This window comes from Alligator mississippiensis, chromosome 1 (assembly GCF_030867095.1).
Source record: "Alligator mississippiensis isolate rAllMis1 chromosome 1, rAllMis1, whole genome shotgun sequence".
NCBI classification, from domain to species: domain Eukaryota; kingdom Metazoa; phylum Chordata; order Crocodylia; family Alligatoridae; genus Alligator; species Alligator mississippiensis.
Window position 1 is genome coordinate 295,410,167 of NC_081824.1, and position 26,256 is coordinate 295,436,422.

General features: G+C 42.3%; 1 protein-coding gene across 1 annotated transcript in view; it reads right to left on the minus strand.

Moving 5' to 3' along the window:
- Nucleotides 1-893: 893 nt before the first annotated feature.
- KCNJ6 (potassium inwardly rectifying channel subfamily J member 6) overlaps nt 894-26,256 on the minus strand; it is a 70,204-nt gene continuing 44,841 nt past the window's right edge. The window contains exon 2 of the mRNA XM_014599025.3: nt 894-1,955. Coding sequence (XP_014454511.1) covers nt 1,630-1,955 — 326 coding nt within the window. The 3' untranslated portion in view covers nt 894-1,629. The remainder of the gene's footprint in view (nt 1,956-26,256) is intronic.

Below are 26,256 nucleotides of genomic sequence, written 5' to 3' on the forward strand. Positions count from 1 at the left end.
CCATGTGACCAGGGGACACAGGCCTAAGCCAAAACACACTGAAATCAGTGGGAGCCTCTTCTTTGATTTAGTAGTGTTTGATTTAGTAATGTACAGAGGGCCTGGATTTAACCAGTCCTTAGTCACATTCAGTAGTGCCTTATTTTGGACATCATCTCACATGATGTTATTTGCATCATTATTTGCAAAGGTGGGTCAGATCCTCAAGTGGTCTAAAACTATGCAAATTAACATAGTATCATGGACCTCAAAGGAAGTCCTTTAAAACGTTTTATGCCAGCCATGGATCAGACCCACGGTGAAGAAGTGTTATAGAATCACTTGTCTAAGTACAGATGGCAGGTCTCTGTCTTTATATGAGAAACCCTGATGGCAGTTATCCAGGGTTATAAAATATTGTGGGAAGCCTCAGGAGCAAAAATGTGTCAGTGATGACTGCAACTCTAGATGAAATGTAAGTAGTTCTTCTCAGACTGTGTAGCTAAAAATATTCTCTTCCTATCTATGTATAACATTCGGTTTCAGATGGCTTTTTATATTATTTTTAAAGCAAACTGCACAGTTTTAATCCAATAATTTAGGGGAAAAAGAATAGTGTCCCCAGGTATTGCACTTGAAGGGTGATACCCCAATGGAAAAAGTGCTTTTTATACAAAGAACATTGTAGAGATTCTTGTGTTATCCAGGGTTCTTCCACAGTCTAATTTAGGATGAACTGCCAAAAATAGTCAGGAATGGTTTACCTTATAATATTACAAAAAATAGGTTCATTTTGTAAACAGTTTCACAGTATTTCAGTAATATCGTTGCAATTTCTTGACCCTGCCCTACCCCAGACTATGGCTTTTAGAGTTAATAACATGATCTTTTAAGGAATTGGGAGGTACCCTAAATCATTGCCGGTCTGGTACACTGAAGAAAATATCATGCATTAAAAGGGCCAAAGATATAGGTGATTTAAAAAATATTATAACAGAAATGCCTATTTAGAGGGTTTGTTTGTTTTTTTTGCGTCCCAACATTTCTAGAATTATGTATCTAAACCTACATTAATTACACATCTATTTACATTATTTAGAAGTTCTTTACTACAGTACTTCTGTACATGCTGGATTTATTACTAAATTTAAAAAGAAAGTAATTACATAAGGCATATATACAGAATCTTGTGGAATTGCAGATATTTCTGCTCCCCTTGGTCTTAAAGCTGCAATGCCCATTTTCTGGTGGCATCTCATCTAATTTATGAAACTGTCTTGAAATATATAAAAGCTGGAGCCAAGACCTACAGCATTAATGAGCACTAATGAACACTTTCCTTTTATTAGCCCTGTTGTTAATTTTTTCCCTTTTTTTTTGGCATTTAAAATAAACCTGTGATTATGAACTCATACTTGTCTAAAGGCAATCTCCCATTGTTGGAAGGGTGATAATCAGAGTCCATCATCAGTAAGGGATATTGCAGCTTTAACCCATGTCTTTGCTTAGTTTATGTATCTCTGGATTTGACATTAGGCAGGTAGATATTTCACATCTTTAAATATGTCTTTTCCTGTAATTAAAAAAGAAAACGAGGTGGGAGGGAGGGAGGAGAAAAAGGGATTGCATGGTGCCATTCCTCCAGTAGTTTTAAACTTTGGATTCATTCTCTAAGTTTGCCACATCACCATTTCTTTCAGTTTGGTCTTCTTGGTTCTTTTCCTCCTCTTCAGTTTCGAGTTCTGCATGCTGGTCTAGTTGGCTGGACACAGACCAAGTCAGGGGCAGTTCTGCTCGGTTGGCCATCTCTGCTAGTTCTTTGGCACTGTAAACTGGTGTATTGGTCTCATACGTTTCATGAAAGCTGTTGTAGTCAACTTCATAAAATCCATCCTCCAGTGTGAGGACAGGTGTAAAACGATAACCCCAGAGGATTTCACTGGCAACATAAGAACTTCGAGCCTGGCATGTCATCCCTGGAAAAAGAAAAGGCAAAAATGTTGTACCACAGAGTGCCCCAGAACGATTCTTGTTTAATAGTTACAGAGTCATGCAAGTACATGTGGCATTGTATGCTAGTAGGGGTATGCCAGAAAAATAACAGGTTTCAAGATGACAATTAGAACAATGTATAATGTGTCAGATATACATTTTTCCTTATCTTATATATTGCATAGGATAAGTCTGTCAGCAAAATCCTAACATTTATGAGATAGCTGCAGTTATTCTTGAATTTCATCAGTAAATAATTCTAGAGTCTGGAAATGAGTCTCAAACAACTTGTCGATAATATACATGATCTGTAGTGTTGATTAGTCATCTTTTTCTGTATTTTGTTCTCTAATGGATGACTTGTGTAACTAACTAACACTAGCTCTGTTGCCATGCTTAGAAGCTGCCTAGAGTGATCAAAGAACTAACTGTTTCTGGTTAAACTCTTGACTGAGGTTTGACCCAAGGATTGACTTTGTCTTGCCTAAAAGTTTGGGACCTCTATAAAGGTATATTATTTTTAACTTCCGGCTAATGAACTACTCAGAAGTTTTAGCAAAACTGTCAAAAGTATGTTATGAAAGTTGTGCTGTTAGCTGCAAAGCACTGAAACAAACTTCTTTCTTCTTTTCTCTTAACAATATATTTCTACTAGAGCCTCTTCCTTTGAATTGCTGAAGGGGTAATGACCTCAAAGAACGATAGATCTTGTTAAGAAAGTGTAGGAAAAGCAGTCTAACCCTTGTTCAAAATGCAGTGCAACATTGTCTCTAGATGAAAAAATGTCTAGTCACAGAGTCTACCATAAGACAAACTGGGTGAGGTAATAAAGGACTCAGGGAAAGGGGGATACTTGCTGTGGTCAGTAAAGGGGGTAAGAACAGCCTGCAGACTAAAAAATAATATAAGGGGAAGACAATTGAAGACAGCAAAGAGATGTCCCCAATAAAGAGGGATTATGAGAGGCTGTGACAGTTTCTCTTTAATTATTTACAAATTCTTTTCACAATTACTGAATAACAGTATGTTACTAGCAAAGTTCAGAAAGTTAATATATGGTAAGAATATAATATACAACAAGACCATATAACTGGAGAACTATAATAGATGCCTCTTCCCCATTATTCAGGGAAAGAAGAAAGGGGTATGTGGGGCCCAGGGCATATCAGCCTGTGCAGGGTTGGGGGTAGCGAGTGGCTGGAGCATGAAGCTGGCGGCTGCAGTGAAGCCTGTACGGCACTATCCACAGGGCCCCCCAAAGCGTGGGCCTGAGGTGGTCACCCCAATTGGTACCCCTAGGGACGGCCCTGTCACAGTCACTTTAAGACAAACTGTTTACATTGCAGAAGGAGTGGGCCTTGGAGACGTAAATCTAGTTCCAGGGTAGAGCGAGGCAGTCTGACCCAGAGAGGAGTTTCTAATACAGAGTGAAGGAGCTGTGCTATAAATATAGTGGTAGCTGAGAAGAGCCCCTGAAGCTGGGACAAGACAGGGGGACAGAGGTGAACCTGGGGAGTACTTTGGGAGAGGGCATGCAGGAGACCGAGCTAAGTTTGGTTTAATTTTTGGTTATGTGTTCTGTGTACTTATGATTTTTTGGTGAAGGTATTGCAAGGCATGGGGTGGCTAGTAGGGGAGTTGGGAAACCACTGAGGGCATCCAGAGGGAGGGTGTGGATTATGTGTGTGGAGAGTGTATTTGAAAGCTCCCAGCACTGTGGGTGAATAGGCTGGGGAGAGCTTGAGCTTGTTCAGGAGCCAGGTGCCCTGGAGAGGAGATGTATGTAGTACTGACTGGGCTAGACAGAGGTAGCTCAATGAACATGGGGAGAAAGAAAAGACTGCCAAATTTACACTAGATCAGAGCAAAAGCAAGGCAGGCGAGTGCAGTGCATTGCACAGAAAGGCCAGAGTACCTTGGGTCAGGAGTGGCCATAAGAAGGTGCTAGTGCCTACGTGCCTCAAGAACAAGAAGTGTGACTATTTAAGAGAGAATTTTAAGCAGGTAAAAAGAATGTGCGATTTGGAGATAACAGAAAGCTGTCCTTGGGAAATGTACATTGTCATGCCACAGATGTTGCTACCATTGAAGGTACACAGAGAGTTTCAGAGGGTACAAAAGTTTGTGGTTGGCTATCTTCTTTTTCTCCACAGATAAACAGACTATTTCAGAGAAAAATGATACTTCCTTCTCTCCTTCACCCCCTCTGCTTGAGCCTTCTCCCCAGAACAAAGTAAGTTTTTAAGGTCTAAAAATGTTTACTAACCTGTGTTCTTTTTTGATCATGTTTCGTTTTTGCTGATATTGTTACTAGTAGTTACCACACTGTGGTACCTGAGCAATTTTTGCAGCATTTCTCTCCTGTTCAAGTGCATGTAACTGCAGCATCTCAGGGGGGTAACTGCCAGTAGAGGCTTTTTCATAATGACTGCTGTGCTTTTGTTACCCTTCCCTGTTGTCAGAGAGGTGCTGAAATACCACAACAGACTTGGCTTTTCTATTTGCTATTCAGAAAGGGAGAGAATACTGGAAATCTTATAAGTTAACCAGTTCTAGAGAGGTTTCTAGTGCATTTTTTCAATCTTATCAAAAAGTAGTAGACTTTCTTTAGGTTGGTATGAGTACCAAAGCATTTAGCAACTTATCTGAATTAGTGAAGATTCATCCATCAATAGTTATTTTAAAGTTTGTGAACTCTACAAGGAGATTTTTGCTTTCTGAAATGAGAAGTGGTTAGATCTGTATTTTTTTTTCAATTTGTCCATTACTCAGGAAGTGTGATGCACATCTTTCCTATTCAGTGAAATAGAAGAAAAAAAGAGCAATATATGTATGCCATCCATACAGCGTTCAGATCTGCAAGCTAGAGTTGAGATCAATGAGCAGGAAAGCTTGGACATTTATTTTCTTTTGAAGTTCATCTGCTACTTTCCACTTCTACTCCAATAATCAAGGCCCAGTTTCTTGAGTATCTGATGTGTTTTTGTGGTCCTTCTGGAATGCAACCTTTGGGAGGTGACAGGATAAATTTTCAAATAGGGTGAAAATGAATCCACAAAAAAAAGGATAAATACTCCTAAATGAGACTGCATCTACACGTGCAAATGGATCATTTCTTGTGAATAAACACAGTCTGCCTCTACTAATTTTCCTTTAGAGCATTATCATCTTGGATAGTGGTTCTGTCAGGAGCTTTGCTTTTATATATCAGCAATCCCTCCAGTTGGGGATGATTGTCTTTCATGATTACTTTATCTGTGGATCCGAAGATGGCTGATGAAGCCGATATGGGATTAACAGACTCTGTTGCAACTAAGACGTGTTTTCGTGTGAATAGGGGGGTGGCTTCTGGATTCTTGGTTCAGTCTGTGACATGCTGTTTCTGCTGCTCCTGCTCTTTTCCATCTTCTACTGGCATCATACAGCTTCAAAGTACTGAGATCCTGGCAGAAGACTTCCTTCATTTGGGGTGGATATGGGCAATAATCTCCCATGAGTTGATGTTTATGTTACATTTTTTCAAGTTGGCCTTGAGGATGTCCTTGAAGCACTTTTTCTGCCCACCTCTTGAGTGTATGCCTTGAATGAGCTGGGAGAATAAAACTTACTTTGGGAGCCTGAGTCGGACATCTGGATGACATGGCAGGCCCAGCAAAGGTGATGTCAGATGATCATTGCCTTGATGCTCATAGTGTTTACTTACAAGAAGATGCTAATATTGGTGCATCTTTCTTCCCACTGGATTTGAAAGATCTGCAGGCAGCATTGATGGTTCTTTCCAAGTGACTTGAAGTGTCTCCTGTACATTGTTCCCATCTCAGCTGCATACAGTAAGGTGAGAGTCATGACTGCTTGATAACCATGAGCTTGGTTTCAAATCTGATGTAGCAGTCTTTGAACACCTGTTTCCTCAGGCATCTGAAGGCTGTGCTTACACTTTTAATGTCATGTTGGATTTCTTTGTCGATGTCAGCATTCTGCAACAGATGGCTTCTGAGGTATGGGAAATACACAATATTCTCCAAAGTTTCACCGTGAAACTGAATTACTGGAGCTGGGGACTGCTCATAAGGAGCTTGTTGATAGATAACCTTAGTCTTCTGAACGTTAAACATCAGTCCCTTTTTCTTGTGTGCTTTGGTAAAGACATCAGTGATTGCCTGAAGGTCTGCTTCTGAGTGAACACACACTACAGCATCAGCAGCATACTGGAGCTCAATGGCTGAGGTCGGGGTGGTCCTGGTTTTGGTTCAAAGTTGACTGAGATTAAACAATTTACCATTATTTGGTAGTTTAGTTCCACTGTGATCAGAAGCATGTTGGTGGTCAGATGTAGCATAGCAATAAGAAATATTGAGAAGAGGATTCGATCAATGACACAGTCTTGCTTAACTCCCGTGTTAAACTAAAAGGGATCTGTGATAGATCTGTTACTGAGAAACACTGTTCACATACCATCATGGAGCAGGTAAAGAATGGTGATGAATTTCAGTGGGCATCCATACTTTAGAAGGATCCTCCATAGTGCTTTTCAGTTGACAAATGAAGGCTTTCCTGAGATCAAAGAAGGCCATGTAGAGAGGTTTATGTTGTTCCTGGCATTTTTCTTGCAGCTGGCAAGCAGACAGGATCATATCAGTTGTGCCTTTTGATGCCCTAAACCCACACTGAGATTCTGGGAGGAGTTCTTCAGAAAGTGGAAGGAGACGGTTCAGGAGGGTTCTTACAATGATCCTTCCTGTGGTGGACAGCAAGGTGATCCCTCTGTAAGTTCCACAGTTGGACCTCTCTTTCTTCTTGAAGGTCATCTGGGATTTCTTCATCTCTCCAGATCCTTAAGATGAGGGCATGGAGCTGTGATGTGAGCTCCTCTCCACAACTGCTTGATGATTTCAGTGTGGATTCCATCAGCTTCAGACGCCTTGTCATTCTTCACTTGCTTGATGGCTTTCCTCACCTCATCAAGGGTTGGAGGGATTCAGAGATCATTTTTAACTGGATGTTATGAGATTGGAGTTGAAAGCACTCTCATTAACAACAGTCTCAATTAAGAAGGTCTTCAAAATGCTCCTTCCAATGAGTGTTGATGGCTCCCCTTCCCTAGATCAGGTCTCCTCCATCCTCAAGTCTCAAAGGGCTTGGTCTCTGAGTGCTCAGATCATAGATGGTTTTGGTGGCACTGAAAAAACTGCACATATGGTGGATGTCAGTGAGTTGTTGAATCTCCTTCACCTCATCTTGCCACAATATATTCTTCATACTGCAGGTCCTCCTTTGTGCCTCTGCCTTGACTTATTGGTGATTCAGTTTCTTTTGCTTGGAATTGATGTTGTTCTGCCAAGCACAAAAGGCCTTACACTTGTGGCTGATCAATTCTTGGATCTCCTAATCATTCTCCTCAAATCAGTCTTGATGTTCCCTGGTAGAGAATGATATGTTTCATGGGTGACTGGTGCCACCTGAGTCGGGGGGGGGGAGGGGAGGGCATGTGCCCCCCCCCAGCAGCCAGTCAGTGACATGCACCCCCGTGTACCCCCTATGCATTGCCACTGACCTTTTTGTAACTGCCACCTTCATGCCAGTTCAAAACTAGGAGATTCCAGATGATCATAATCCAGCTCCCGTTGTCACTAACTGGTCACCAAAGGGCTTGAAAAATGTGCTGAAGAAACTGTTTTTGTGGAAGATGACTGTGCATGATTTATTGTGGAGAAACTGCCGCACATCAGCTTCCACCCAGTTCTTGACAGAATGGGACCTTGATCCAATGGCAGAGGCCAAGACATTTAAAGATCTCGTTCCACTGCAGCCTTCATCTGCCTTTGCATCTATTGAAATTCTAACAACTTTTCCTCCTGCTCCACTGTTGAGGAATTGCAGAACTATGGCTGGCAGCTGGACAGACATCATAATGGCAAACTGTACTTGCCATGTCATAGCATCATCAAAGAATATATGTGGTTTTTCAGGAAGGAAAGCATTGCCATCATATCCTGGTGCTGCTGCTGCTGCTTGGTCCATATCTGCTTATTCATCAGAATTACCCATGCTCCTTTTGCAGCTAACCTTCCCTGAAGGTCATTCCACTATCAGCCACCTGTGGACGTGCTGGGTAGCAGTACAGTTCTGGTGGCAGAGTGGCCATATAAGTACTCCCTGACTTTCCTGGGGTTCTGTCTGGAGCAAAACTTGTGGAACCTCAGTTGTTACACTGATAGTGTCCTAAGTTTTTTTTGGAAATGATACTATTCACTTTCTTACCCTAAACTATTTTTCAGCATGACTGTGTGCATGGGCAGATCTAGAATTTTGAAAAGGGGGTGCAGATAATAGGTATATCATTACATATAAAACAGCACACATTTTTCTCCAGTTAAAATAAACTAGAAGCTTCACAAATATGCCAGGGGCCTAGGGTTGCATTATTCAGTTTAAGATGGAAGCAAAAATAAATATAACTTCTTTGGAATAAATTAAAAACAATCTGCAGGGCTGTGAAATAGGAGTTTCATTACCAAGAGCAGCTAATGGACAGCAGAACTGTGGAACAAAGGATAGCTTGATTAAAAAGGAGAGGGTTGTTAACAGCTGTGGAATGAAGAATTTAGAAAGGATCAGGCAGATTATAAAGCAGATTATAATAAACCAGGAAGTTGGTTGACTCTCTCACCGCTGCCTGCCTAGAAATACTGTTGCTACTGGTCTCCACTCCTGTTGGTCCTATGTTCCTATTCCCTTTCATGGACAATTAAAAAAAAAAATTGGTTTTCATTCCAAATGGAACAAAACCAAATACCAAAATATTGAACTCCTCAGTGAAACAGAATTTGTTTCGTCATTCAGATTTAATACTTAGTATAGCTTTAGGCAGGAAAACACATTTATCTTGGCCATCAGTCAAATTATTTTTTTCTGGAACATTAAAGATTTGAGTTACAGACCACTGAAAATTACTCTAATTTGAAAATTTGACCTGCCTCTCTCTCTCATTTGGATTTTTTCCTGCTCAGAAATGGCTGGGTAATAACCCTTCATTTTTAGAATTTAGTTAAAACTCTTGAAGCAAAAAATTGAAATAGAGCAATGATATCAGTTAGAGCTGTACCGATACATCAGTCTGATATTGGATCGGCACCTATATAAAAAAAATTGACTGTATTGGAAATCGGCCTGATGTGGCCATAATGTGGCTGATAAATGCCTGTGTGCACAGCTGCAGTGCAGCACACAGTCAGCAAGGAGCTCAGCCCGGCAGCATGGAGAGCTGCGTGCAGCTGGTAAGTCTGTTGTGGTGAAAGGGGATGGGTGAGGGAAGGGGCATGGGGAGCAAATCAACAACCCCTGCGGTGAGGGAGGAATGGGGTTGGGGCTGGGGGTGGGCACCGCCCAGTCGGGGTGGGGTGGGTGTGGGACAGAGCGCGGCTTGTTTGGGGGGTGCAGGGAGAGGGTGGCGGCTCCCGCCACTGCGCGCTGCTGGTCCAGGAGCAGCTCATCTGCTCATCTGGTGGCTCCTGCCACCTGTCCAGGAGAGCACCGGAGGGGGAGGGGGGTCCCCAGTTCTGTGCAGGATGGGCTGGGTGGGCTGTAGCTGCAGGTTGGGGCTGGAGGCTGCATTCCAAGTGCCGCTGGCACCCGCTTCGAGCACAGCGCAGCATGGCCTCTGGCCCCTGCCCACAGCTGCAGCCCACCTGGCCTGCCCTGCCCCACCCCACCCCACCCCACCCAAATCTGGGGGCACCCCTCACCATGCCCTCCTGGACAAGCAGTGGGAGTGGTGGCAGGAGCCACTGGACAAGCAGACAAGCCACTCCCAGACCAGCAGTGTGCAGCAATTGGAGCTGCCACCCCTGTCCCATGATCCCCGGATGAACCGCAGCTCCATCCTGCACCTGCCCCGCCCCAGCTGGGCAGCGCCTACCCCATCCTCTGCCCCACTCCTCCCACTTTGCGGTGGGCGTTGATCTACCCCCACTACTCCCCTTCCCTCCCCCCTCCCCTTTCATCACAACAGACTTACCAGCTGCACGTAGCTGTATCAGAAGTTGTATTGGTATCGGCTGATATGCCTCCTTAAAAACCGCCTGTCGATATTAACCCCCAAAATCTCTATTGGTGCACCCCTAATATCAGTAACTGCTTTTATCTAATAGTCTTCATCTGGATATATGCGTGAGAGCGAGTGAGTGAGAATCTGTTCTTTAGTGGTTGGTTACAACTGAAAGAAAATAAAAAAACAAGTTATGTCTACTGCATATAGCAGTTTGTGCCTATACTTCAGGTCAGGTGGGGTAGAGATTATTTCATAACCTGTACTTGCACATAGTAATTTGCTGTGACTTGGGCAAGTCAGGTGATATCCTTGAGCTTCACTGAGTTCAACTGGACTTTATGGATGAAATTCAAGACACAACCAGAATTTGACTCAGACACGTAGGCTGCAGGGACTGTATGTGGTAATCTTTGTTTTTTGGGGTTTGTTTTGTTTTGTTTTTTGGTAGATATAGATTCATGGCACAACTAGTTTGAATGTTTGCGGTGTGAAATTTAGGAAGTGTCTACATTTTTTTGGGATCCTTGTATGGTAGATGAAAACTGGAGGTCCTCCTGAGGTACTCATCTCAACTTTTGTTGGTTTTTTTTTATGTGTTTAAGCAGGGAAATAAAGGCCCAAAATAATTCAGTTTAAGTTAATTAGTTACAACTAAAATGAATGACTTGCTTAAAAAGAAGTGCTAGAGTCAGTTAAACCCATGAAGGTTGGATCTTCTGATCAGCTACATTCGTTTTACTGTTAAGTGATCCAAAAGGGGTTCAAGCTAGCTAGAGATAGCCAATGGAGAATTCCCCCTGTTCAGGGGAACTTTTTGCCAGCAGAGAACTGGTGGAGGCCAATCCAGAGTTTCCTGTGCCTGACGTCTCTCTTGCACCTCTCCTACAGGCTGTAGCATAGTGAAGTTCTACTACACCCATTATTTTTAAGGTGTAAGTTAATTGCTTTTTTTCCTCCAGATTTAATGTGTGCAGGAACCAGGTGGCTTGGGGTAAGTTAGATATCAAGGAGTTATATACATCTGAGCTCTGTTCAGGTGCAGATGGGAATCTGCCCCAAACATTCACAAACTTAGGAAGTAAGTATGCCTCTGTTAGAAGAGTTACTCTTAAACTTTTCTAACTCTTAAATAAAGTGTTGACTTTGAGAATAAACCAAAGTACCTTAGGTGAGGGCCCGCTCTGGTGCTCCTTATCGGTAGGGAGGGGAGAGATAGATATCACTAGTGTTTCTGGGAGGCACTTGGATACCCTGGTGATATGCACCATTGTAAGGTACTAAATAGGCATATAGATAGAATATTGTTTTCCATGTGCAGTGTAGTTCAACTATTTAAAATACTTTATGTACCAAGAAGGTAGCTGAAGATTTCCCTCTCCCTTTGTTTCATTTTTTTAAATGAAAAGCATTTTTAATTGGTTGTAATGAGCCCATGTATATGTTTTAACTTCAATATTAGGTCACAACCTTACCTCAAAGTTAGTAAGAGGGTTTTTGTCTGTTTATTTTATGTGTACACAGAGTCTCTGGAACCACGATCCAACACCATACAAGATGTAGATTGCTGGGCTAGCTGCCTATAAAGTAAAACTAATTGCTGTATTACTACTTTGTAGGTTTTATTATCATCTTAAATGGTCAGTTATAGCTCTTTGATGTGTAGCCAGAGTAGTAAAAGTTGCCACTTTTCTGCAAAAGCAACATGCCATTGTAGATAGGGCCTCTATTGCTTTCCCTTTCCCAACCCCCCAGTGGCTAGTGTGGCAGAGGAAGATGTACACTGCATTTTAGCTTTTGCTCCACTGGGTAGCTCAATCAATAGATATTCTGCCTGAGCCAGCCAAGTAAGCAGGGATAGATTATTAGTAGTATTTTGATTCTAGATAGGAGCATGGTGTTCCCATAGAATTTACCGGGAACAATATGCATTGATTTGAAACCAACGTTTAGTTATTGTACTGAAACGGCCCTTAACCTTATAATTTAAGTGTCTCAAAATCTTTGCATATTCATCCTTTCAATGCTTATGATTTCCATTTGCAGAGAGGATACTGAGTCAAAGAAAAAGTAAAGGCTAGATCCTACTTCACTTTATATGCCCAAATGGCACTTACCCTGGCATATAACTACTGTTTTTTTGTTTTTTTCTTACACACAGTTTGTGATTCTATCTTGCCATCTGGCATACATAGCTGTTAGAAACAAAATCATGAAGGAGGAGGAGGGCCCTCCCATGTTTTAGCTCCAATAGCTGAGTGGTAGAAAGCTTACCCAAGATGCAGAAAATCCAGGCCCTGGGCCTTCCTTGTCCACAGGGGGTTCGAACTTTCATCTCCTGTTTCCCTAGCACAGTGCTGTAACTGTCACACCACAGATTAGGCATGACCCAGGTTCCTTTGAAGCCCTTCTCTTCAAGCTTGGTCACTGCATTTTGCATTTAATAGTCATTTGATAGGGTCATATGAAAGTAGGGTTGAAAAGGACCTCATGAAGTTATCTATCCTTACTCATGACAGGATTATTCCTAACTAAACCATCTCAACCAAGTGTCTGTCTCACCTGCTCTTGAACATTTCCAGGGATGGAGATTCTGCAACTTCTTTAGGTAGCCTCTTCTAATGCTTGATCATGCCCATAATCAGAAATTTCTACCTAATTTCAACCTAAATTTCCTTTACTGTAGTTTTAGTCCATTGGCCTAGTCCTGTCCCATATGGCTGCAGAGAAAAGTATTTCTATCCTCTCTAAAATTGTCCGTCAGGTATTTGAAGATTGTTATTAAATCCTTCCTCAGTCTTCTCTACTCCATAAAATGGATCAAGAACAGTGGGGAAGTTTCTGCCCCATTTGGAGCAAGGGTTCAGGATAAAACTGAGGACCCCCTCCATTCCAGAACAACAGTCATCTCACTGAGCACCAGGGATCCTGGTTTTCCCTGATAAAAAAAATTGCAAATTCTCTAATAAAAATTTGCAAATTTTCTGATTTAAAAACTCAAAATATGTGATTAAATAAAAGACCACTATATATATATATATATATATATATATATATATATATATATATATATATATATATATATAGGAATCAGTTGAACAAGTCTTCTTGATATATTTACAATTTTAAAGCAGTTTGGAAGCCTACCAATGCCTCAGTCACTATAATATAATAAATTCTAAATACCTATACATTTTGGTATTTGCTTTTTCAGGCTTTTTATCATGAAAAATCAGAGCTTCCTCCTTCGCTCACAAAATGCAGGTTGAGGTCCCTCACTCCCAAGCCACAGCCCCCTGGCCCTGCTGGTGTGCCTCACTCCTCCCCACAGCCTCCCCAGCCCTGCTGGAGGGGGGCCCTAGCTGTCAGGCTATGGAGACAGGGGCCCAGGTCCACATCCCCCTGCTGTGTGGCAGCTGCTGCAGCAGAGTGGAGCATGGAGTCCAGCTCCCGCCTGCTGCCTGCCTACTGCGGACTTGGGCGGGGAGTGGGGCCAGCTCCCCACTTCTGCATGCACTCCCGGGGAATGGGGGTGGTGCAGGCTGCCCCCAGCAGGCTCAGGCTCCCTACCTTGCTGCCCTACCCTGGGGTCTCCACAGCCCAGCAGGTGTGCAGGTTGGGGGCAAGTGTGAGCTGCCCTTTGTGGGCTCAGGCTTCCTGCCCTGCTGCCCTACCTGGGGCTTCCACAGCCCAATGTGTGTGCCCCAGTGCTGCAGGGCAAAGTGGAGCTGCATGGGGAAGGTCCTTGCTGCTGCAGGCTCCGCACTGCCCAGCAGTGAGTGGCACAACCCTGCACTACCACCCCCGCTGCTGCCGTGCAGGCAGGGGGAGCCTTGAAAGGGCAGTGCAGAGGTCACAGTGGTGAGGACCTTCCCCACCCAGCCCCACTTTGCCCTGCAGCACTGGGGTATACCCGCTGGGCTGTGGAGGCCCTGGGGGAGGACAACAAGCTGGGAGCCTGAGCCTGCAGTGGGCAGCTTGCACCTGCTCCCCCACCCCATGCACAGATCTGGGGAGCATGGATCCCCCTTGTCCCTCTGGGACTGCGCTCAGCAGCAGGGAACCAGCCCCACGCAGTCCCCTGGACAAACCACTTGTGCATTCTGGCCCCGGGCCCCAAGTCCCATGCACTGCCCCCAGCCCTGCCCAACTCCCTCCCTCCCAATGGGGGTCTCAATTCTCCCTGCTCCTTCCTTGCCCCTCCCCCCAACTTACCTGCAGAAGCTGCTGTCCAGGCTGCCTGCTGGCTATATGCATATACATGCACATGGCACCCCTGGCCTGACCACCCTCCTCCCCACCCCCCCTGCAGGCTGGAACTCTGCCAATGTGCAGAGGGCTCTTTGCAAAAGTGCAAAATCTGTGGGTTTCTCCATTAAAATGAATGATGTGCATTTTACTTGTGTAAAGGGGGAAATCCACATTTTCCTCTTTTTCTGTGGGAAACGGAGAACCCAGATCCCTGCTGAGCACCCTCTAGCTTGTGTACTGCTTCCTAACCACACTGTCTGTTTCTCTTGGCTGCCCAGAGGGCCAGCTTCAAGAAGAGCATTGTAGAGAGGACTCCATAATGCTTAACCTGTGGCCGGATGGTTACAGCACTGTGCTCTGAGCCCCAGCTAGAGAGAGGCTGGGAAGCTAAAGAGATGCTGGTTTAAACCCCCTCGGGGGGGCCTACAGTCTAAGCCTCCCATTTCCCAGATGAATGTTCTAACCATTAAGCTACTGGGTGTGGGAAGCCCTTCCTCTTCCTCCTCCCCCCATGCCCTGCCCTCTAATGCCAGCTAGTCATGGGGTTTTTGCCTGGCTGTAATTTCAGGACTTGCAAGCATTCTGTGATGTGCAGGTGCCTGGCCAAACCACAGTCCTACTGAGCATGCCCAGTAGCCACGTGAACTCTTATGCATCTGCTCTACACATGAAACAAGATTGCAAACTGTGTTTAAGTGCAAAAAATAGCACATATGTGTCTGGGTCAGTGTCACTGGGTACAGTGAAATAGGATCCAAACCTAAGTGTCTTGCACATGGTCACACAGGAAGTCTAAGTCTGTAGCAGAGAAAGGAGTTAAACCTAGGTGTCTCAAGTCCTAGGGCAGTGCCATAAGCACTCACTGAGCCCTCCTCCCAATAGGTGGCTCAATAGATTTGTTTAGAAGCTGCTTGAACAGTAAAAATTGAAACAGTGTTGATTGACTTGCCCCCCCCCTGTTAGACATTAACAAGGACAGTGCTTCTGTGTATCACATTAGCAATTTTTCTCACAGCCAGCATGCAAGATTTTATCAAGCTTAATGTGCACCCAGTGCAGTCTACAGAGAATGACAAAATGGGATATAATAGTTCCCTGGGGCCATTATCTCCACAGTGTGGGCAAAATTACAGGCCAACCCCTTGACTGATTAGAATTAATAACAAAGCTGACACCACCTCCTTATTCATGACAGTTGAAAAGTGGTACATGCGCGGTGAGATTGTGACTGCATGTTGTTTGTACTGTCTGTTGGTATTTAAGCTTATGTCTTAGCACAAACATCACCAGAGTTCAGAGTGGTAACCTAGTATGACTTGATGCATTTCCTTGCAGCAGCCTAATGGCAGATTTCACGCTACCATACACAGTAATGTGTTGTGTAGTACTCTCCATTATCTGTTATTGCACTTTATGCAATGGGAGACAGCAAAAATGAAATGTTATCAAAGGCTAGGAAAAAATAATAGGTATTGTGGAACTCAATAAAGTTTTAGGCTGAATTGCCATGAATTTCTGCACCAGTTTGGTCTTAATATTTTTCTCACATTTACATTGCCTGGATCAACTTTCCTTTTCCCCTTTTCCTTTCCCTTTTTTTCCCCCCTTCTTCCTTTCTTTTCCTTTTCAACATGGGGCCAATCTTAGCATTATTAAAAGTGCTTTTTGATTTCTGTCGTCTTTTGTGATAAAGAACATTTTCTTGGGTGCACATTTGGGAAGAAATTGGGAAGACCAGTATTTTAAGTGCCATTGGCTGAGGCTGACAGTGTCATACAGTATTGTTTTGTCAATCATGGTTACAAGATCAAAAAGACCAAGAGATTTACTTTAAGCAGGATGCTTTTCCAAAACTTCCTTTAATGAAACAAATTTTCTGGCCATGCAAAATTGACTAGGTGATTTATGACAGTCACCAGATTTAAATTCTCCTCTCAACATATTTGTGTTCAATTTAGATTTGTGTTGTGGGACCTTTGTTTAGCACGGAAGGGCCAACTTCTGTCCTGGTTGAAGGGCTTGCCTTTATTTAGGCCAGTAGAATTTCACTTATTTATGGGAAAATAAAATTTGGCCTAGAGTCTCTGAGTGACCATGTACTGGGACTGCCAACTACTGAGGCATGCTGTTCCTGTTATATCATTTCAAGGCTAGTATTAGGGAGCATAGATGTGATCTGCTCTGATAGATGTAATTTTTTTCAGGAAGTGAGGCTGGGTACTCTTTTATCTTTGTGATGTTGGGATGAACAAGAAGGTAATCAATAAGTGCTCTGAAATGAGCAGAAGGCTAGAAGCCAGGAACTCTGGATTTTAATCTTGGATCTGTTATTGACTCACTGTGTGTGGGCTAAGGGAAGTCACTTAATTTCTCTTAATGTCTGCACAGTGGAAATACTAATAATTATTTATGCGCCATAAGGAAGTGTTGAGAAGATTAACATGCTGTAGAAGTGCTTAGTATTAATATTCTTTCATCTGTGCTGTATAAACAAGAACTGCATCCAGTTTGCCACATACACTCATTCTCTGTTTTCACTGTCAAAGCTGCATTAAATCACTTTATCTTCTGTGAAAATGTTTACAGCAAAAGACTGCAAAGGTAGAGAGTAAGTTTTTCCACTTCACCTCCCATTCTTTTAAATATTGTCAGTGGTGTTTTATGGGAGCCAATTTGTCTATTTATTTCTGACTTTTTTTTAATGCAGCATCCTGAATCCTTACATTTCTGCAAAGCCAGAAGCAGCAGCAGCTGTTATTTGCTGGAAAATGCCTGCAGAGCTACAATGTTGTGATGGGATTTTTTTCCCACACCTCCTAGTAAATCTTTCAAAAAGCCATATTTTTCCCTTCAATTGCTTTGGGTAGAAAGAAAACTTGTATCCTGCTACTTGCAACTAATGAGGGGCAGATTTCAAAGACCTCTGAGAATTTTGTTCAGTAGATCACCTGGAAGTTGGAGGCTTATCTGATTCTGAATATAATATATATCTATTTGGATGGTAAAAACTGAACAGCATTTTTAAAGCACCTTGCTTTCAGCCCTGTGCACAAAATCCTCACATTCGAGAGATGCAGATGGCCTGCATATCTTCCTGCTTCCTTGACTGCTTTCCGTAGTGGAACATGCTGTGCAGCTGCTACCTGGGCTCCGCAAACATGCATACGTGTGTGTGTGCATGTGTATGTGCATGTGTGCGAATGAGCCAGCAAGGATTAACTCCGGTGAGAATAGCTGGCTTTCTAATATTCAGAATTTGCCATATATGAAAAGGAAAAATAGTTAACTTTTAAAACTTCAAAAACAGATGGTTAATTTGGGGTTTTAGTTTTGAGTAAGGGCTGGTGTAATTCTTATTTCTAGTTATATATTTATAAGTACAACAATTTTGATTTTAAACAATCTTATCTTTCTGTGTAAAGACTCTGTATACGCTCGTTTAATTGCAAAGCTGGATCATAGGTTTATATTTGTGGATATGTGCATATGTGGTTGGCAGCTGCTTTCTTGGCCAAAACACTGGTGACTGAACTGGGGACAAACTCCAGACCTGAAAACACCATTTACCATAGAGCGAGCTGTAGAGCCAGGCTTTACAGTTATGGCTACCACTGATGTGAATCCTCTGGGGATTGAATTCAAAATGGGGATCAAGAACACACGCACTGACCACTAGGTTAGGTTTGCACAAGAGATAAACAGCTGTTCTGTTCTGTGGTACATTCTAACATTTCCAAGTGGAACAAAACCAACAAAAATTTGAAATAGCTCACAAAACATAATTTTCAAAAAACAAGACAAAACTATTTTGGGTCACCTGAAACATCCCATTCTGATTTTGACTTTTAAAAAAGGTCTCAGAATGAAACATTGATTCAAAAGGACAAACTGAAGCTCCTTTTCCTCATTTTTAAAAATAATTATTTTTCCTCCAGAAAGTTTCAGTTTCAATTAAATGGCAGATGCTACTGAAAACAACATTTCATCAACATATTTTCAAGCAACTCCAAGGGAGCAATCAATATACAATAACTATGCTTCACAGAATGTCGTGTGTGTAATTTCTAGGCTTTCTTACTCCAAAAAAGTTTGCCTGAGAAGTGACAAACATTTCAGAGGAACAAATGCTTGTCTGATGAGTCAAGTTTTAAATATACTGCCAGTTCTGGTTCATCTTTCTAGGAACTAGCAGTACAGTGTTCTCTTTTAATAAACACTTTTGCTAAAGAGATGCTGGGACAGCTATTCAGCTAATATTTAACCTCTGTTTAGCCTTCTCTTCCATACATGCACAGGAAACTAAACAACCTGACATGAATGAATTTCAGTATTCTTTTCAGCTATGCCTTTTCAAATATAAATAGGATAAAATGAAAGATGATTGCATTTTCCTGCAGGCTAATCTGTGAAATCTCATCATATCAGTGACAGAGTCTGACCAAAGAGAGTAGTATATTCCAAAATGGGTACTCTGAGTCCTTGGAAGTAGTCAGCTCAATTTTGTGGAGCTGGAACACAAGCTGCCAGGATTTTGCATCCTTGTCTCTGGTGGACTAGTCTGATAGATTTACTGTTTCAGCCCTGTTTTGGACTTTGATTCAGCAGCAAACAAGAGGTGAATGCTACTTCTGCCCTACTCTTTCAGAAGTGCTTCAAGAAGCTATGAGAAGCTGAAAACTTTGTTAAAATATTTGCAATACCACAGTTCTCTTCAGCGACTGCACTTTTCAACTGTGAGGTTGTGATTATATAAAAGACCTGTTTTGACCTTTTCATAAGTCTTTTGAAAATACATCTCTATTGATCTGTGGAATTCCTCCTTTAATTTGGTCGTGCAGATGGGACTGTCTTCAGTGGCAATGCAATGTCATGGCTAGATCGACTTGCAGTTTCCTGAATGGCTATAGGAAACAGGCAGCAAAAGGACAGGGTTCCAGCTGAGCCTCCTGCTGCTGCTTCCATTTGCATAGTGTGTCTGCAGCATTTTTTGTTACAGGTGCAGACACATTCATAGTTTCTGCCTGATTCACAACCTCAGTGGGAGGCTGATATACTGACAGGAACAGAGGGTTCTAGTTGGTATCAGTGTGAGAGGGGAAACCCAGGAGGGTATCAAAGGTAGGAGTCTTATTGTATCCTCCAGATCTGTCCAGCCTCATTTTGGCTAACTTGCTTCCCAAGTAAAGGGACTGGTCAACTGGAAAATCACACATTATGCCTGTATCTCTTTACTGCTTTCCACAGCCCTTAGTGACACTTAAAAATCTCAGGCACCAAGTTCCCCATAGTTTTCATCTGGTGCGACTTGGTACAGTCAGCTTCATTGCTGCTTTGGTACTTAGTTTCACCACTGCTGAAACAACCCTTGCAAATATTTATTGGAGAGCAGAGACAGGCCCCTCAGGTGTGGCACTGTGAGCAGTAGTAGGTCCTGTGCTGCAGTGTACTGGTATGGCCTCAGGACAGAAAGCAGTAGCATCAGCTCGCTTTTGGGAATGGGAAAGTGAGATTCTCCTTTAATTGCTGTAGGCCTACTGCTCTTTTCCCTGCCTTTCACTAAAGGACAGAAAGAGGCCCCCAGGAGACAGGAAGGTGGTGCGAGGGCAATGAAAACAATAGGATGTTTATTTTAGTTTGGGGATGGGTGACAAGGGACTTGGCTGTGGGAAGAGGAAATTGTATGGACCCTGAGTTTAGCAAGCTCTGTGGACTCCATTCTTTCCTTGTGGACTATCTGTGTGTTTCTTCTCAAACTTTTTTGTACCAGGACCTATTTGTAAACATCAATGGCTAGTCCTGACCCAGTGCCCCTCACTCCCGACCCACTGCCCCCAGCCCCAGGTCCAACCCCCCAGTGTGTGGGGCAGGGGGTGGGTGTTTGGAGCGGGGGATGGGGTATGTGTCCCCCCAGTGTTTGGGGTCATGTGGGACGCCAAGCAGCCCCTTACAGGCTGGAACTCTGCCAGTCCACAAGGGAAAAGCCACAGTTTCCCACATTTTTCTCCTTTAAAGGAGAATCCATTTTTAAAATTTCTTTGCAACCCATTCATATATTCTTGCTCGCAACCCACAGGTGGCCACAGGTCGCAACCCACAGGTGGCCTAACCTATTCACTTGGCCCTCCGTCCAACTCAGTTAACAAGGGCAGCTTCTAGGCAACCAGGTTCCTTATGCCTGCTTCTTAAGGGGGAGGCAAGGGAGAGGAGCAGAGTCCAGAGCATTAACAGTTGTAGTCCAGCCCTGGAGAGAGGATAGGGATGAGTCTGAATTAACTATTGGGAGTAAGGAGCCTAAGTAATTGTTCTGGTCCTGGAGAAGAGGACATAATGGGGTGGTCTCAAGTAATTGTATTGGGACAGCTTGGTCAAGGACTAGGAACATGTACATCTGTTACCCATGCACTATTTTCATCCAGAGAGGGTAAACAGTAGAGAAAGGAAGTACAGGCCTCTTAGGACCTTGAAGTCAGCAAGTTTTAATAAGGTATTGTGACTGCTCAGAATACTTAATTCTGTATGCATAATATGGAAATTAACTGATTCCCCTTTCCCCCCACTCCAAAACATACACACTAACAGTGCAGTTCCAGAGGGTCACGGGCCATGCCCATTTGCAGTGGGACCATTAGGGTGATGCTGATAGACAATCTGTTCTGCAGATCCTGGGGGGTGGGGGTGCAGTGGTATAGTTGCACCCCCCTCTAGCCCCCTGTTCCACTCGGGCTTTAAAACCAACTGCCTGGCTATGGCAGCAGTGTTTCTATTCAGGCAGCAACAAGGGTGTCATCTGACTATATGGCTCATTATAATCTACCTGATTCCTGCTAATATCTCTTCACTTCATAGGTCTTAATGACCCTCTTTTCTTTTTAATGGTCTTTAAAGGGCAACAAGCTGTCCTTTCTTCTGTAATTTTGCTGTCTGTTAACCATTCCTCTCTTCTGTTTCACAGCCCTACAGACTGTTTTCAGTTTTAGCTAAAAACCTTAACACAGGTATAGTAATACTGGGTGTTCATACATATGCTCGTGGGGGGGCACTTTAATTAGAGTGGCTCTGAGAGCTGCTTTAATTAACGCACCTGGAATGTCATGTATATTATGAGCTTTAGTTAAAAGCACCCTGCCACCATTTTTCAGTGCAGGGCCACTGATACTTGTGACGCTGGAGTCTGCTGAAGCATGGTAATTACCACACTCCAGCAGACTCCATTATTCAAGTCTGCTTAGTGAGTCAGAGCAGTTTCACTGCACGTGTATAGGTGCCCTTTAATTCAGTTGTAGAAATGACTGACAGCGAAGCATTGAAGGTGCTGTCAAAGGTGCTCAAGAAGCTTTACAAATCTGAGATGTACATTTAACTGTAATGACTACAGGACTAATGAAATAATCTCTTTTGACTATTTTTGCCTAGTTTGTTGTGTTTTTTAAACTTAATATGCTCTAGCAAATTAGTGAACATTTCAATAAATTTATACTTGTTTTTTCTTTGATCTTAAAATGGATACTAAGGTGCTAGATCCCTAGCATATCAGTAAAGCTTCTAGTTTCTGTTTGATTGGAGAAAAATATGTGTTGTTATATGTAATGATGTGCCACAACATCTGAACCCCACCTTTTCAAAACCCTAAATCTGCCCATGTCCTCACTAATTTCACACTTTTGGCAGTTTTGATGGTTGCCTAACTCTTCCCATTTAGAACTCAAAGGGATCTTGTGAAGGAATGGAAAGACCCAAACTTATTCTTTCCTTGAAAATTATTTTGAAAATTCTCAAGAATATCCCTGAAGACTCAATTTTCTGCAGGGAAGAAATGACAACCAAAGTTGCATGTTGCATAAATAAAACACAGCATGTGCAAACCCTAGAGCAAGGTTTTGTGTACAACACAGTGGCTGTATAGTTAGCCTACAGTTAAAACAGCAGTGTGAGAATAAAATGGAAGGTGATTAAGGATTTAATATAATTCTGTTTTAGGACATATTTCAGGAATGGTGGGGAAAGAAGAAAACTTCAGTTTGAACGATTTCTGCTCTGAAGGCAGTCCGGTCCAGACTGGCTTTTTTATTTTTCCAATTTAAGTGCTCCACAGTTGGGCTGTCAGGAGTTTGAGTTACACATTTAATTAACTATAAGTTTGTGATCTCTGTCATGTCTTCCTATTTGGACTCTCTAAATGTAAAGTTTGAATTCCATATTAGGCAGCTTCTGTTCCAGCAGTCTGATGGTCCTATTTAGAAATGAAAATCCAAAGTTTGGTGCATGTTAAGTCTTGCTGGTTTATGATTTTTAGTTAGATGTCATATTTAACCATAGCAAGAATGTTGCTGAAACATGGATTAAAGGCAACATGTGAACACTTATCTTAGCAAGTCTTGAAATTCAGGCGATTATTAGAAATCAATAGCTTTTGACACTACAATCTGTGAATCACCCTCAAAGTCATGTTGTGCCAATTTATGTGTTCACAATAAATGGTTTTGGTTTGTTTTAGCTTTGCTTGACTTTCATGAAATCTGTGTGGCAAAGCACTTGGTTTTCTGAGGCAGATGTTAACAAGATGTGATATCTGGAAATGAAGTATAAACTGAAGATGTGTTAGATAGTTGGCAAGCAGCAAAATCTGCCATTTCCTGAGATCAATCAGGCAATCTTATGTGAACAGTGCATCTTTGCAGCTGAGTGGAGAAAAAATATAGATAACTGTGTTTGATTTTAGAAATAATGATATAAAGGAAATAGTGGAATTTTGGTTCAGAGATGATATTTTATAGCTATATGATGCTTTTTTACCCTTAAGAATCCTAAAAGATTGTATAAAATGTAGAATTTACTGGGTGCATCTACACATGCAATTAATGTGATTGAATAAATTCTGGTGCAATTTGAGCCAGAGTAAACTAATCCAGATGTCACCGTCTACATGTGAATTTAAGCACAGTAATTTAGTCTGCCATCTGATAGTACCTGTGTCTGACAGGACTATCTGGTGGCACTGTAAATTATTCTACACTGGCTCAATTGCTGTGCACGTATAGATAGCAATGCTTTACTATGCAGTAAATTAGTTTACTGCATAGTAAAGCGCATGTGTAGATGTGCCCACTGAGAGTTAAAGATACTCAGCACCTTCTGGAATCATGCCCTAAACTGATATGGCATTACTGAAAATTCTGCTTATCAGCATCATATTTGTACAAAGGAGCTTTAAAGACATAGGTAGAAGCAGAACTTTTGTCCAACAGTGTTGGATAAATCTGTGATTTTATAAATCTTTCAGTGTCTATGCAGAGCAGACATAACCTCAAGTTTTAAGTTGTGATCCCGATCATAGGAGAGTAGGACTGGAAGGGATCTAATCATTGGTGATGTGCACCCCCTGAGATCGGCTGTGCACCCCCTGGAAACACCAGCTGCGAAACCAGAAGTGCCGGTGGAAAAGCACTTCCGGTTTCGCCACTGGCTTGACGATTGGTTGCTTAGGTCTCCTGCCCTCGCCCTCCCCCCCCCCCCCCCCCCGCCAGTCAGTGATTGGCGACTGGGGGACCCTCCCCCCTGGTCGGCAATCAGCGGCTGGGGGCACCCCACCCATTGATGATCTGGTGCCCCTTCAGACTCGGGAGGCACCAGTCACCCATGGATCTCATGAGGTCATCTAGTCCAGCTCTTTGTTCAAGGCACAATCAACCTGACTAAACCATCCCAGTGAAGTTTTTGTCCAATTTGCTCTTGAAAATTTGTAAGGATGAAGATTCCACAGCTTCTCTAGGTAGCCTATTCCATTGCTTGACCACCTTCATAGTCAGAAAGTTCCTCCTAATCTCCAACCTAACTTATTTTTACTGCACCATTGCTCCTAGTTCTGTCCACTACAGTCACAGAGAAAAGCCCATCTCCATCCTTTCTATAATCACCCTTCAGGTATTTGAAAACTATTATAAAATTCACCCTCAGTCTCTTCTTCTTCAGACTAAATAAACCTAGTTCTTTCAGCCTTCTCTCATGGGTCTTGTCTCCCTGGCCCCTGATTATTTTTGTTGCTCACACTGGACTCTTTCCAATCTGCCACATCCTTCTTAATGTGTGGGGCCAAAAATAGACAGTGCTCCAGGTGAAGCCTCACCAGTGATGAATAGAGTGGAAGAATCACTTCTGTTGACTTGCAAGTGATACTCTTGTTAATGCAACCCAGAATGTTGTTGGGTTTTTCTGTAACAATGATCTACAGTAACTCCCAGGTTCTTTTTTGCAATACTGCAGCCTAGCAAGTCATTCCCCAGTCTGTATTTGTGCATGCAGTTATTCCATCCCAAGTGCAGGACTTTGTACTTGTCCTTGTGGTATCTCAACTGATTGATTACAAACCATTTTCCAGTCTGTCCAGGTCACCCTGGATTTTATCCCTGCCCTCCTGATTGCCTGCAACTCCACCCAACTGTCATGGTCTGAGAACAGGGTCCAGTAACAGACTGAGTCAGGGAGCCAGAGGACTAGATAGAGCATGGAGTCAGAGGGTGAGCCAGATCAAGAAGCCAGGAGATCAAACAAAGCAGAATGAATAGTGAGGTGAGTCTGGGTTCAGGTTGAAGCCTGTTACACTCGAGTCCTGGACGCCTCCTGTTCCCGTTCAGGAGTTTATATGGAGGGAAGTATAAGGTCAGCTGGGGACAAATGGCTAGGCCCTAATGGTGGCTTCCGGAGAGCCTTGTCTAGTTTGAATGATCAGCTTGGGCAGCTGTCTTAAAAAGTAAGTTGTAGCTTTCAAGTAATGTTGATCACCTATCAACTTTGGCAGAGACTGATTTGAAATGGAGAACTGAGCCATGAAAATATTTTACGTCTAAACTACTAGGTAAAATTCAGATTTGGTTCATAGAGAGCAGGAACAAAAACTGTTTTTCTGCATGGCAACTAATTGATTTCCTGTCTGGAACTAATGTGTGTCAGTATACCTGCTGATATATCAACAACAGTTTCTGGAAAAAGAGCACCTCAGTTGTCTTATTCCTTCAAATTTAAAAGACACTATTTAAAATCAATTTTTTTTTTTTTTTTTGTAAAAATGGCCTGTATTTAAATATAAGTAAAGAGAGAGGATAAAAATAGAGGAAATAAATAAAATAAAATAATTGCAAACAACGTTATATGGTAATTAGTTGTGATAAAATAATTATGATGCACACATTAAAAATGCCAACAAAAGATGTGAGCATCAGACGATATATAAACAGGAGTGTCATCATTGAGTATTTTTATTTTATAAAGTATGATAAGTCTTATATGCACTATAGAGATGATCTCAATTAATTTTTGTCCGATAACCTTTTGTTTCTTAAATTAAGAGTCAGAAAATTTGGGTACATCTCATATTCAAAGGATTCAGGAATTCTAACTGATAGTCTTCCTTTCAGCTTCATTTGAAATTCCAAGGACTGAACTGGTGCTTATTAGGCAGACCACTAAACCAGAATGCCAGTATATTTGTGATGGTCTTGGGAAAACTTTCACTGCCATTGTCTTTCTCTGTCTATCCTATGGTTTGCAGAGGGCTTCAGCCTCTAGGGCAGGTAACCTGTCACTTTTCTCAAACACTGAATTTATTTAAATTAGAAGACAAAGATATCAACCTTGTTGTCAGAAAAGGGATCTTGTTATGCTCATTATTTGCCTGTTGCAAATCCATGACCTAATTATTTTTTAGAAGGTTAGTTTTCAGTGGATCAATTACTTATGAAAACTTGGCATGTGTGATTTTCTCAAGAACATTTCTGATGAGTGATTGGGCAAGGAAGTCTGATAGTAATCCTGTGATAGAGACTTCATTTCCTGAGGTAACAAAAAGCTGGCAAAAACATGGATAGAATTTTTCCAATAAACTGCCTTTCAGAATTCTTCTGAGTTTTAGTAAAAAATAATTTCTGAGGGTGGGATATATGAAAGAGTTATTGGCAAAGGGAAAATTTTGAAGGTTCAGTTGAGACTTGAAA